This window comes from Malus sylvestris, chromosome 13 (assembly GCF_916048215.2).
Source record: "Malus sylvestris chromosome 13, drMalSylv7.2, whole genome shotgun sequence".
Lineage (NCBI taxonomy): Eukaryota > Viridiplantae > Streptophyta > Magnoliopsida > Rosales > Rosaceae > Malus > Malus sylvestris.
The window spans coordinates 22,375,900-22,389,635 of NC_062272.1; the positions used below are offsets into that span (position 1 = coordinate 22,375,900).

Sequence of the window (13,736 nt, forward strand, 5' to 3'; positions counted from 1 at the left end):
GCATCAATAGCAACAACTGAAGTAGACTTAAGTTCAAACTTAGCAGTTATAAGTTGTATTCCAAATTATGTTATGACGATTAATGAATTTAGTAAATATATTAAAGTGAGCATAAAAACAAAAAATTATAATATCAAAGGAGAGTATAAAAATTTGTGTATTAGCTTAATGTATATAGGTAAAGTGTCTGATAGATATAATCATAAGTTTAATTTAGAGTTTCAAAATTTAGTTCAAACATTTGGCAGTAAACATGTAAATATGATATAAGCAAAACCCGTATATAATAGCTTTTTAAAAGGAACTCAGTGGACATTGCCTAATTTACAAGTAGCACCAAATAGACAACCAGATAAAGTACAAATATATGAAACTAGTACAGGTCAAGCAACAATTAGGTTTTGTAATTATAAGCAACTAGAAAAAATAGAAGAGGATGAGAGTGAAATTGAAAATGAGAGTTTTCATATGACTTTTGATAATTTAGATATTAATTTAGTTGAACAAAATTTTGATCATATTGTAGATAAACTTATAGAAGATATTGATCATTTAGATGAAGAACAATATTTGAAAAAATATAAGACATATGATTTAGGACTACATAAAATTTCAGACGAAGAAATGAAAATTTTAATCTTAGAAATAGGAGTAGAACACATTTTAGGATCAAAAGAATATAATAATTTATTAGAATTGAAAGCAGAATGTAATCCAGTAGAAGAAAGTAGTACATAAGGAGTAGAAAATCCAGGACACGCAAGCAAAACCGATCAACAATTTTTGAGACCAACAAATGAACAATATAATGAAAAAGTAAAAGTAGACTATATGGAAGAAAGTATGATAAAACCTAGAAAAAATAGGATTCCATATTTGAGAGGGTTAGAACAAATTAATATAGCTGGTAATATATTAAATTTAGATAATGTAGATCCACAAGATTGGGAAAGAACGATTGAGAGATGGGAAAAAGGCTGCTTACATGCAGCATTAATGTTAGATTTTAGTAATTCACAAAATATGTTAGATTACTTTGAGCATACTTTGGATGGTTTAGTTTTTCATTATTTCCAATCATGGAAAGTTCAAAATCCAGAACAGCATCAGGCAGCTAAAACACATTTTAATATTGATGGTTTTGTTACTTTGATTAAACAAGAGTTTTTAGATCATAATAGGTTAGATGGCAGAAGTGAACAAGAACAAATAAGAGCAATCAGAAATTTAGAACAATTACAAATTTGCGATTTACAGTATATAGCTGAGTATACCACAGATTTCTTTAAATATTTAGGAAGAACAGGTAGAATTAGTGATATTAATTTATTAGATACTTATATGACAAAAATAAAAGGACCAATAGGTGAAAAGATTTGGAATGAATGGCAAAATCATCCGAAGAAATATGATATTGCTATAGGACCTAGAATCCAACATGTCTATGATATACTCAGACAAGAGTGTAGCCAAATAAAAGCTAAGTGACAAATTAGGAAACAATTTTACATGTGTTGTAAAAATATAGATTTACCACAACAGTATGGTTGCCATAAGAAAATATACAAAAAGAAATATAAGTCGTATAAACCCTACAAACAACATAAGAATTTCAGCATAAGACCTTCAAGAACATATAGGAAAAGAAAATATATTCCAAAACAATTTAGAAAAAGAAGTGGTAGACCTTGGATTAGAAAATATAAAGCACCGAAAGATAAGAGTAATTGTAAATGTTATTCATGTGGAGAAGCTGGACATATTAGACCTAAATGTCCAAAATTAGGTAAACAGTCGAAAGAAAAAAGTACATTTGATGGAGTTGTTTAAGTTAGAAGAAGATGAGGATATTCAGTCAATATACAGTTTAGATAATTTAAGTGATAATGAGAGTATTTATAGTATAGAGAGTATTAACATGATAGATTCAGACTCAGAAGATTCAAGTAACACAAATAGTGATCTAGAAGAGTATATGTGTGCATTCATAGAAGAACAGCATGAAGAAGAATATAAATAAATCAATTTAGGTTGGCCAGAAAAATGTCATAAGTGTAGTAAATTAGTTGCAAATAAATACTACAATACATACTCAATATTATGTGAAAAATGTTACAGTAATAGGTTATTAGAAGTTAATTCAGCAGAATCACAAGAAAATACTGAAATATTAGGAAACATTGTTTATAGTATAGAAAAACAAAAAAATTGTTCTTTAATTACTATAAATTGTGAAATAGAATTAGCAAAAGAACATAAGATACAAACGATAGCTATGATAGATACAGGGAGTACAAAGAGTGTCATAAAAGAAGAATTAGTACCAGAAAAATATAGAAAAAAAATTAGCAAAACCAGTAAGAATAACACAATTTGATGAGAGACCAGTTTACTTAACACATTGTATAAATAATGAGTTTATTAAAGTAGAAAAACAACAATTTAATTTACCATTAACATTTGTTTTACCAGTAGAATCATATCCATTTATTTTAGGTTTAAACTTTTTGAAAAGCTTGCAAGGTTTTTTTATTTATGAACCCTAACATAACATTTTTCAAAAGAGGCATTACAATAACTGACCAAAGTAATACTGTAGAAGCATACAAAAACATAAGTATAGAAGAGCCTAGTGGCCAAGATAGTTATCATTTAGAAAACTCAAAATAAAATGATGAGCATAATAATGTAGAAGAGTTTGATGAAGACATTTTTGAATATGAATACCCGATTTTAGAAGAATGAACCTGTATAGAAATATTACAGTTAGATAGACCAAAGAGTTTAGAAGAATTGTTACAATTAGCAGAACAAACTAGGATTATAGGAGAAGACCCACATTTACATTGGAGTAAAATACTAGCAAAATTAGATATAATTAACCCAGATTTAACCATTAAGACGACTGACATGCCTTGTAGTCTAATAGATAAACAAGAGTTTGAGCAGCAAATAAAAGAGTTGTTAAATTTAAAAGTAATTAGACCCTCTAAGTCCAGACATAGATCAGCAGCATTTATTGTAAGAAAACATTCAGAACTAAAGAGAGGTAAGGCTATAATAGTTTATAATTACAAGAGATTAAATGATAATACATACGAAGATAGTTATAAATTACCAAATAAGGATGAGTTTATAAATAAAATTCAAGAGAGTAAATATTTTAGCAAATTTGATTGTAAGTCATGTTTTTGGCAAATAAGATTAGCAGAAGAATCAATTGAGTGGACAGCTTTTAGTTGTCCAGAAGGAGATTTTGAGTGGCTCGTTATGCCATTTGGACTTAAAAATGCTCCATCAATCTTTCAAAGAAAGATGGACCAAATTTTCAAGAAATATGATAATTTTTGTAGTGTTTATGTAGATGATATTTTAGTACATAGTAAAAATAAAAATAAACATAGGAAGCATTTAGAGATAGTATTACAAGAATTTATCAATAATGGAATTGTAATTAGCAAAAATAAAATAGCATTAGAAAAGCAAGATATAGAATTTTTAGGAATGTATATTAAGTCAGGTACAATGCAATTACAAGATCATATAGCTAAAAAGGTGTTAGAATTTCGAGACAAATTAGAAGATAAGAAACAGTTACAAGCATTTTTAGGATTACTAAATTATGCAAGAAATTTTATCCCTGATTTAGGAAGAAAGATAGCAGTATTACATAGTAAAACTAGCAAAACAGGACAAAAATATTTTAATAGTGAAGATATTAAATTAGTTCAAAAAATAAAAGAAGAAATTACTAAACTTAAGCCATTAACATTACCATTAGATGATAGTTACAAGATAGTCGAAACAGATGCTTCATCATTAGGATGTGCAGGTATACTATACCAGAAAAAGCATAGGGAGTCTCCAAAGTCTGACGAACAAGTTTGTAGATATTTCTCAGGAAAGTTTAGTGATATACAGTCAAGATTACCATCAACAGATTTAGAAATTCTAGGGATAATTAATTCACTTGAAGCATTTTCCTTATTTTTACATAATGAAGTATTTACGATTAGAACAGATTGTCAAAATATAGTTTCTCATTATAACAAGATACATGCTACTAAACAGGCAGCCCGAAGATGGGTTAATTTTGTTGATTCAATTACAGGAAATGGTTTTAAACCAATTTTTGAACATATAAAACGTAATGACAATACATTAGCTGATATCTTATCAAGATTAATTTGTTGAACAGGTATGGAATATAGTGGACCATCATCAGCAAATAGCATAAGGCTGCAAGGTAGAAGAGTTTCTTTCAATGGCATGATGATGCACCATCAACATCCACCATTCAATGGATTTCAAAATAGCATGAGCAGACCAGCATCACCACCAGTACCTACGTTAAACTTTAATGGCAATATTGTTGAAGGAATCAGAAATACAACTCTGAGATATAGGTCAAGGGTACCAAGGCTTTCTGATAGGCAGCAGGTTCTCTTAGATACTTTTTGGAATATCCAAATTAAGCAGCCAAGCATGAGGTTAGGTCATGAAAAATTAATTAGAGCCTTGTAGCAAGAGTTTGATAGCTTTAATTTTAATTTCCACCAAAACCAGCAGCATATTCATTCTCTTGAGCACAACCTTCAAGCCATTTCTAGGGACCATGAGTCATTACTTGGTAAGTTTACCAAAATGAACCAAAAACTCCAATCTCTTAGGATGCAGCAAAAGACAAGTGACACCTTGAAAAGAGAATTGAAAATAGGTTTAGAAATTGATCAGCATAAGAATAAAGGAAAAGAGGTTATTGAACCCATAGGACAAGAGGCTAATGACCCCATAGAAGAAATTAAGATTGAGCTCTTAGAAGAAGACGTTGAAATGGAGCAACATCAAAATAATGAGCAACATCAGGTTCTGAGTGACAAAGAAAAACAAGAAAAATATGAAAGTTTTCTTAGGAATATATCTTCAGACTTGATATTAGATGATGTTTTATTAGAAGAAATTTCAAAGGCAAAACTAAGAATAATGCCAGCAGACATGCAAAATGAGATCTTGAGCAGAGCATCACAATCCATGAAAGAGTTACAATTACAATTACAATTACAATGGGCCTTGTATCAGTCCATCTTTAATCCAAAACCAGGGATGGATATTATTATAAAGATGTATCCTCCATGTCTTTGTGATAGTACAGAGAATTGTATTTGTAAACCAGATGTTAGCGTAGCTGTGGCTAGGATTAACATGAGAGATTTTAAATCATGGCATTTTAGTTATGAGCATCAGAAAAAGCATAATGTGATAGAAGTTACCCCTACCTTACTATTAGAGTTTGGTTATCTCGATAAAATATTTATTAACCGTATTTCTCAACTAGAATTATTTCCTGAAAAACTTATAAAAGTAGTAGAAGATTATCTAGAAAGGTGGAAAAAAATTTGCATAAGTTTTATTAGTAGTCCTCCAGATTGGTATGTACATATGCATAAGGAGAAAGCTAGGCATATAGCCATGATCAATGAAGAGTCCTTTAGACTAAATCCTATCTCCTCACATAGGTGGACTCCTTCATACAAAGATATTTTAAAATTTAGAGAGATCCAAATGCTTGCTTTAGATGAGTTTGAAGATTTTAGGTATGACATGGTACTAGTATCAGAAGAAGAGGAGATATATATTTACAGCAAGACAAGAATCAGTCATCAGCCTTATTGGAAGCCCCAAAATTTCAAAGAAGTATGTACATATGCATAAGGAGAAAGCTAGGCATATAGCCATGATCAATGAAGAGTCCTTTAGACTAAATCCTATCTCCTCACATAGGTGGACTCCTTCATACAAAGATATTTTAAAATTTAGAGAGATCCAAATGCTTGCTTTAGATGAGTTTGAAGATTTTAGGTATGACATGGTACTAGTATCAGAAGAAGAGGAGATATATATTTACAGCAAGACAAGAATCAGTCATCAGCCTTATTGGAAGCCCCAAAATTTCAAAGAAGAAACAGCAGAAATATATTACAAGGTGAAAGAAGATAAAGAAAGAGATGCGGAGCTAGTAGAAGGCGATGAACAGTATTGGAATAATTTGTCAGAAGAAGAGCTGTATAACATTGACAACATGATGGAAGCCTGAAAAGCTAGCTGTAAATTAGCATAAGTTGAATATCATCATAATGTATTTCCAGACGGAAATGTCAACATCTTTGTGGTCCGCATGTAATGGCATAAGAGTAAATAAAGAGAAGAGTCTGATCTATTATGGACTTTTCATACATAAAATGTCCTTATGGTTAAGAATGAATAGTACAAAACCCTTTTCATTAAAACTCCTTTTTTTATTTCTATTTGGTTCTTTTTTTTTTCGAGTTAAGTTTGATGTCTCATTCGAATTATTTGGTTTTTCTGTTTTTTTTTAACCCACCCCTTAAGCACACTTAAGTAGATGGAGAAACGATTGATATTTTATTTTTGTATAATGTTAAGGAGATCAAAATTTTTAAACTAAATGATGTGGTTGTTAATGATTATATTATTACTAGCCTCTCTGCACGCACTAACGTGCGTGTGAGAGGCATTTTTGCATCACGGGCGCTACGCGCCCCTAAATGTGTATTGTGTTAGTTTATTTCCATTCTAATTGTCAATGTATATGGTTTAGAAAGTATAATATGGCTACACATAACAGGAAGCAATAAATTTGAAGTTGTTAACGTGGATACTCTCTCATACACAACAATGCCTATTACAGTGTCCTTATGCACGTGCGAAAGACACTTTTTTCCTCACGGCGCGCTACGCGTGACTTACACATTTTAGATGTATTTATATGTGAGGATTGGTTCAATGTATAGAAAAATAAAATAAAGACGATTATCATCTCTAATAATACAGGTAGTAATTTAAAGTATTTATCTAAAATTTGTAAAAAAAAAACGTAATAAATAACATAGAAGATCCTTATAATTTAGTTGCAACTAAAAGCTAAGTAAAAAGTATAAAAACAATCCAAGAACTTCAATTGGCCTTGATACACTTGACCGTTCTTCATATCATGAACTCATATCGCCGTCCTGTTGAAAATTTAATGCGTTCGGTTAGAATCAAATATTAACATTATTTGTAATTGAATTGCATTAAATTTTGAAAACGGGAATTAAACATATTCAGTAACCTCCCACAACTACCCCGAGCCAAACATATACCACCCTAACCAAAGTTAAGACAGTAGGCATAAAAAGGTGATGCCTTTAACGACATTCAAAGTAAATATTAAACATGCTGTGCGATTGTGTACCATCTAACAAAATTAAGAATGAATAGGGAAATACCTCAATAATGAAATGAGGGAAATACCTTAGTAATGCAGTATTTCTGTTTGTATTTTTGTTTGAATGCTCCACTAATTCACTGCACCAAACCCTGTTAACCAAAAAGAAATGAGGAGATTGTAGACATGGAATTGATATTAGTAATGCAAACCACTAAATGAAACGCATATATACCCACTACCGATTAATAGTCCAAGTCTGTAATCCCTATTTCATTTATGGGTGACATAAAAATGCATGGACAAAACATACAATGTCATTTGGTGAGGCAGATTAGATAATTGTGTCATAGTGTTGTGCTATAACAAATGACAAATGTTTAATTTTTCTACCTATTTACATTTTGGCAAGAAAATATATAACATCAAATGAAGAGCATTCACAATAAAGAAGTAAGGATGCGTGTCATATTTGAAGAACATATGAGTACTAAATAGAAAACAGAACAATAAAGACACATATAATATGTTTGTTTCTCATATTTTTATGGTGGGTGAATGAATTGACTTTAAGGATCACAAAGAGGGGGTTATTTCATTTATGGGCGACATAAAAATGCATGGACAAAACAGAAATGGGGTCGAGACTGAAGTTTACTTCAAGTCACTTACCCTTCATGCAGTCACTTTTTGCTATTATTTTTGTTGTACCATTTCTATGCTTTCCCGTCTCTGTTTCTGGTGTTTTGCCTTAGTTCGTAAGTCTTTGGGCATGACCTTCCTTTTCTATTCTACTTACTGTGAAAAAAAACTCCACCTGAAGCTTCCATGACATAATCTAACAAAAAGAAGAAAAATTTGCATCCAAAATGAAACTAAAAATGAAAGAGAATGAGATACCTACCACTGGAGATACTTTTATTTGGAAACACCGTTTGGAAAGCAAAAGCAAGTACATGCTTAATATTAACCACGATGGCGTTGAAATCATTCAAATACTAAAAAGGTGATGCCTTTGACGGCATTCAAAGTAAATATTAAACATGTTGTGCGATTGTCTTAAGAATGAATAGGGAATTACCTCAATAATGAAATGACCTTAGTAATGTAGTAATTCTGTTTGTATTTCTGTTTCTTAATTCACTGCACCAAAGCCTATTTAGCCAAAAAGAAATGAGGAGAATGTAAACAGGGAATTGATATTAGTAATGCAAACCACTAAATGAAACGCATATGTACCCACTACCGATTAATAGGCCAATAGTCCAAGTCTGTAAACCCTATTTAAGATTGCCAAAATGAAACTAAAAATGAATTATGGTAAGTATGCATATATGCACGTCCAAGTTTGTAATCCCTATTTAAGCTTGACAGGACCAAAACGAATGAAGTTGAGAATAAAAGATTAAGATTGAGAGTTGAAAAGTTGTACCGAGGAAGACTCTTTTTCAACCTAACATGATGCTGTTATAACAATATTATGCCAGTAGAATGCAAACAGCAAGAGAAGGAGATACCTACCACTGGAGATACTTTTATTTGGAAACACCGCTGGGAAGTATTTAACCCCCTCTCACCCGAATGTATTTCTGGCATATCGAAAACAACAGAAAAGAACATTCCTATTAATTTCACATAATTTCTTTTGAAAACAGATAACAAATTTTATAACACATAGCAGATACCTTTGAAGTCATCCGCAAGAATTTTCTTCCAACCCTTCGATTTCCATTTCCTGCTCTTGTATATAGTCTGTAAACATAGTAGTAAAACACACAGTTAAGTAAATTCCATAGCTTGAAACATAATTTAGTAAAATTTCATGGCCTTATGATATAAATCACACATTTCAACAAAATCCCATTTATTATCAACCACAAATTATGCAATTGGAGTTTCTGTAACTTTAAATTCCCCAAAAAGCAATCTAAAATACCAAAATCAGTGACAAACTACAAAGCCAACATAAAAAAATCGAAAACTTACAGAAAAGCTTCACTTTGTACTCCCATTCCTTTTCACGAATCTGCAAGGAAAAAAAAATGAAAAGAGTGGAAAATCAAAACTGGACTTGGGGATTTTCCGTGGCTCTGTAGATGCCCAATCTCTTTTAACACACACAATGTCACACATTGAGTAAGATAGTCACCATTTCCAAATTAACTGACAGAAAAAAAAAGCCCTAGTTTTTTAAATTGGGAAGTTGGGTACCCAGAGATGGCCGGGGCGTAGGTGGAGGAGAGTTCATTGGTAGGAAGAAAATTGATTCTTTTCCTCCGGGTGTGGTTTTTGAGATGAGTCAAAGAGTCCCTCCGGATGTGGTTGGAGGAGAGAGAATTGGTAGGAAGAAAATTGATTCTTTTCCTCCGGGTGTGGTTCTTGAGATGAGTGAAAGAGTTCCTCCGGATGTGGTTTTTGTGCGAGACGACGACGGTTTCTTTTGCTTCCATCACGCGGATTATTCTCGCAAGATAGTGGGAAGAAAACTGCTTTTGTAATTTTGTTTTGTTTTGTAATTTTTTTTTGTTTTTATGACAAAATTATCCCCGGTATTTTGTTTCTATTATTTTTAGGTAGTTGTGGGTGTTTTTGTTTGAGGGGCTTTATAGTCCAATTTTTTTTGGTGAAGCCTTGAGATACCAAATTGGACTTCTAACTTTCTAATATTAAAGATTAAAGATTTAAATATTGATTAACGTGTTTATTTTATTAGTAACACATCATTTAATTTTTCAAATTTGATTTAAAATTTTGATGTCTCTATCATTATCCATACGAAGGGCATGACGGTCAAATGACGTGGAATAAGTTGGTGTATTTGAGGGTAATTTCATTGTTTTGTCAAAAGCGTAACCCTAAAAGGTGAAATCTCCAAACTCGTGCAATCTCTCTGAGTCTCTCTCGCACAGACGAAGCCATGATCCGGGTACCCAGAGACGACGCCAAGCGCGGAGGCGGAGGCGGAGGCAGAGGCAGAGGCAGGGCCAATTCGCTCGCGCGATCAGAATCCGGGCGGGGGAAGAATCCAGCCCAGCCAGCGGAGCTCCGAGGTGAGTTCCGGATTTGTCTTGGTGTATATATATGCGTTTGGTTTCTATTTTAGGGTTTGTAAATTCTGCATATTAACCAAAAATGTTGCAGCTTAATTGGTGTTAAACCCAAATATATGCGTTTGACGAAACATATCAAACAAAAAATTGCTGTTTTTCGTCACCGTGCGAGAATTACCCTTAAATTAATTACATGCCTAGTTTTTTGTTTCGATAGAACTCCCTTCTTATATTGATAATATGTATCTGTTTTTGGTGGGTGATTTTGTTGAGTAGTAATTTGTGCCCTGCTCCCTTAATTTGACCTGTTAATTAGCTGAGTAAATATATCTAGTATTAATTAATTTATGTGCAACAAACAGATGAGAAGAAAGAAACAAAAGCTGTCGAAAGCTCTATGAGTAAACTCCAACTTGATGATGATACTCCTACTTCAAAGAAGAAACGTTACCACGAGTCTAAGAAATTCCATTCTCAGAATGAGCATTGTGCAGTTTGCCTTGTGGACGGCCACAACCAACATCTGTGTCCCTACCGGGAAAGTGTCCCGTTGGGTGTAACTAAAGTTGGAGAGGGCTATATACTAATGTGTAGGACTTGTGGTTTTGTGGGTAACGTCTGCCTTCATGGCCGCTCTTATGCTCGTCCCTATAGGCGGTGTTATTGGCGTCTGAAACATGGGTACCCAATCCACGAGGAAGTGGAGCAAATCAGGGCAAGACAGAGAGAAATGGCTGAAATGTCCAGGGCACGAGTGGAGAGAGGTGAACCATCCTTATTGGATGATACCTCTTCCGATTCCTCTTCTGATACCTCTTCCGATTCCTCTTCTGATTCCTCTTCTGAGATATAATCATAATGAAGCTTAGGGTTGGAACATGCGGTGGCTGCAGCTGTTGGATTGCCTTTTCTGTTCATTCATGGCGGATAGATACTACTTTGTTGGTGGTTTTCTCGTGTGTTTAATTTCGTTCTTGGAATAGCTAGTTGTGCATGTTGGTCGGATTTCCTTTGCTTGTAGGCTTGTACTGCTTGTCATGAATAACTATGAAACGAATCCACCGCTATCAAATACTAATCTCACCAGAATTGTTCAGTTAGTTTTTCGTACGTATTATTTCCTTTGCTTGTACGTACTATTATTAGTAAGGCCAAGTACTGATGGCACTGTACATTTTTTCTTCCAAAATTTTGCGCCTGCTAGAGTGACTCGAATAGGAGAAACCCTCCAAGTTTGAGAGTACCACAAAATTAGCATTAGGTTTTTCCAGCTTCCGTTTTCACGTCACTCTGCCACAGAAAGTAGCTAGTGAATGGAGCTGAAGCGCACAAGCAACGTGTACTAGCAGCAAAACAGAAGGCCAACCCCAAACCCTACAATAGGCGGGACTTGCATTGGAAGCAACTGCGGCAGCAAGCCTCAAGAGGCAACAATTTTGGCCGCTGACTAAGCAGTTGAGATGTTTTCTTAGATTAAGCTGCAACCATCCGTAAATGCAGGTTTCACATCCAACAATACTCAGTTCATATCTTAGCTGCTGTTTTATTTATGATTTCTCTTGCTTTTCTCTAATTTTTAGTTAACCTAGCTTGTTTCAACAAGATTTAGAACGGCCTTCTATTTGTTTTAATTTGTTTAAATTTTCGTGAAGGCTAGCTACTAGATGGCCACCTCTTTAACATATATATAGTCGTTTGTATATGTATATATATGTACATCTATATATATGTGTTTGTGTGTGTGTGGGGTTACGATTCGCTAACTTTTCTTTTGGAGACAAACGACTCAGACTCGTCTAGATTTTTTGGGGGCATGTAAATTTTGCTAATTTAGGAATAACAAGTAGGTGGAAGTTACAACTGCATGCTCCAATGCAACAAAGGAGTATTTGGGGAGGCACAAAGACAAGATGGCTAGGCAATTTGGTTATACTATCGTTCCCTCCACACATTCTTATCTCCCTGGCTCTAGAATATATAAGAGAGAGAGAGAGAGAGAGAGAGAGAGAGAGAGAGAGAGAGAGAGAGAGTTGATGAGAATATAGTACAGCTTCAGTGCCAAGGCGTTGCCAAGGAGAGCGTATGACGGTGGTTCTTCGTCGGGGATTTGTTTCGTTCAGAGCTGGAGACATTTCTACGTACGCATGCAGGTTAGAGTTTGATGGAGAGTTGAATTAATTCACAGAAGGTGAGAAATGGGAAGAGGTCAAACACAAAAGAAGGCGGGGGAGGTGGTGGCTGTAGCAATAGACAATGAGAAGGGCAGCAAACATGCTCTCAAATGGACTATTGATAGTCTTGTCACCAGAGGTCAAGCTCTCACGCTGCTCCAAGTCAGACAAATAACCGCAATTCCCACGCAAAGTACATTCTCTCTCTCTGTATGTGTGTGTGTGTGTGTAAATGCATGAATGCATAAGATGCTGATGATGATCGTAATTTACTAATGTACGTCACCAGCCACAAAGGAGGTTGAAAAGGCTCAAGCCAAAGAGTTGTTTCAACCATTCCGCTGCTTTTGCACGAAAAAACTTGTGAGTAATGCTTCTTCCCTTCATAAAAGTGATAGTGCATTGCCTATCCCGCTCCATGAACAGTTGAGCGGAATCCCTCGTTTCGCAACGTGATTTGTAGTTGTACTGCTGATTTGATTTTTGCAACAGCTAAAATGCAATGAAGTCATGATCGAGGATAAAAACATAGCAAAAGCACTGGTAAACTATGTTGTCAATAATTCAATCGACATTTTGGTACTTGGTGCGCCGTCGAGAAGCGGCCTTCTCAGGTACTGATTTCTTCTCCAAGTTATATCTCAGTTCATATGCACCAACACTGTAAAATTCATCAGAAAAATAGTATCAAAGAGAACAAGCATCAATCGTAAAATGTATAAATCATTCATTTATTTGAATGGAACTATAACTGTAGGTAGTTAAGTATTACATCTTTAAAATCCAATGAACTAAGAAAACTTTCATACATCTGTCTCAACTAATACCAGCTTACATACGCCGAAAATTTGATGGTTTGAGAAATCATTTATTCAAGATCTGGTTCCGGACGTTGTAGTCTTACCTCAGTTTTTTCTTCTCGGAAGCCATCAATTACGCATGCATCATAATTATATCAATCTCGTCACAGATTCAAAACAACGGACGTTCCAAACAGTCTCAAAAGAGGCACCGAGTTTCTGCACTATGTATGTCGTTGGCGAGGGAAAGATATCATATATGCGAGCTGTTACCACTTCACTGTCCCAGAAAGCTTACTTGCCTAATCAAAAACGGCACCAAGCAAACAAAGCTTCTGACACAAATGATACGCAACTCAGCCACAACCAGCAATGCAGAGGTTGGCCAGATTCGGTTTTTTCTTTCTTTTTTTTTTTAGGTCGAAAGTTCAGATTATGTTCTAGCATCTGTTATTTCCCACCTCACGTCTGGTTTCTTGTCATTACT

The 13,736-nt window shown here is 34.1% G+C and overlaps 2 protein-coding genes, 2 long non-coding RNA genes and 1 pseudogene across 5 annotated transcripts in view; 3 read left to right on the top strand and 2 right to left on the bottom strand.

The window, feature by feature from the left end:
• The window catches only part of LOC126595556 (probable magnesium transporter NIPA9), an 87,791-nt pseudogene that overhangs the window by 26,009 nt on the left and 48,046 nt on the right, over positions 1-13,736 (top strand).
• Positions 1-13,736, bottom strand: part of LOC126595560 (uncharacterized) — a 47,298-nt gene that overhangs the window by 12,042 nt on the left and 21,520 nt on the right. The gene's annotated exons all lie outside the window — the stretch shown is intronic.
• The window catches only part of LOC126595555 (uncharacterized), a 75,154-nt gene that overhangs the window by 9,242 nt on the left and 52,176 nt on the right, over positions 1-13,736 (top strand). Inside the window, exon 1 of one of the 2 annotated variants that reach the window (XM_050261838.1) lies at positions 13,624-13,668. The exons of the other annotated variant lie outside the window; for it this stretch is intronic. The gene's annotated coding sequence lies outside the window, so the exon portion shown is untranslated. Of the gene's footprint in view, positions 1-13,623; positions 13,669-13,736 lie in introns of those variants that run through there. 2 annotated transcript variants of the gene reach the window in all.
• LOC126595561 (uncharacterized) lies at positions 6,797-8,302 on the bottom strand. Its single transcript, XR_007613605.1, has 3 exons — positions 7,901-8,302; positions 7,315-7,380; positions 6,797-7,031 (listed from the first exon to the last, which is right to left on the bottom strand). It is a non-coding gene; the product is annotated as an uncharacterized LOC126595561 (long non-coding RNA).
• Positions 10,091-11,467, top strand: LOC126595548 (uncharacterized). Its single transcript, XM_050261828.1, has 2 exons — positions 10,091-10,278; positions 10,641-11,467. Exons 1-2 carry the CDS (start codon positions 10,146-10,148, stop codon positions 11,129-11,131), a joined length of 624 nt encoding a protein of 207 aa, XP_050117785.1. The 5' UTR covers positions 10,091-10,145; the 3' UTR covers positions 11,132-11,467.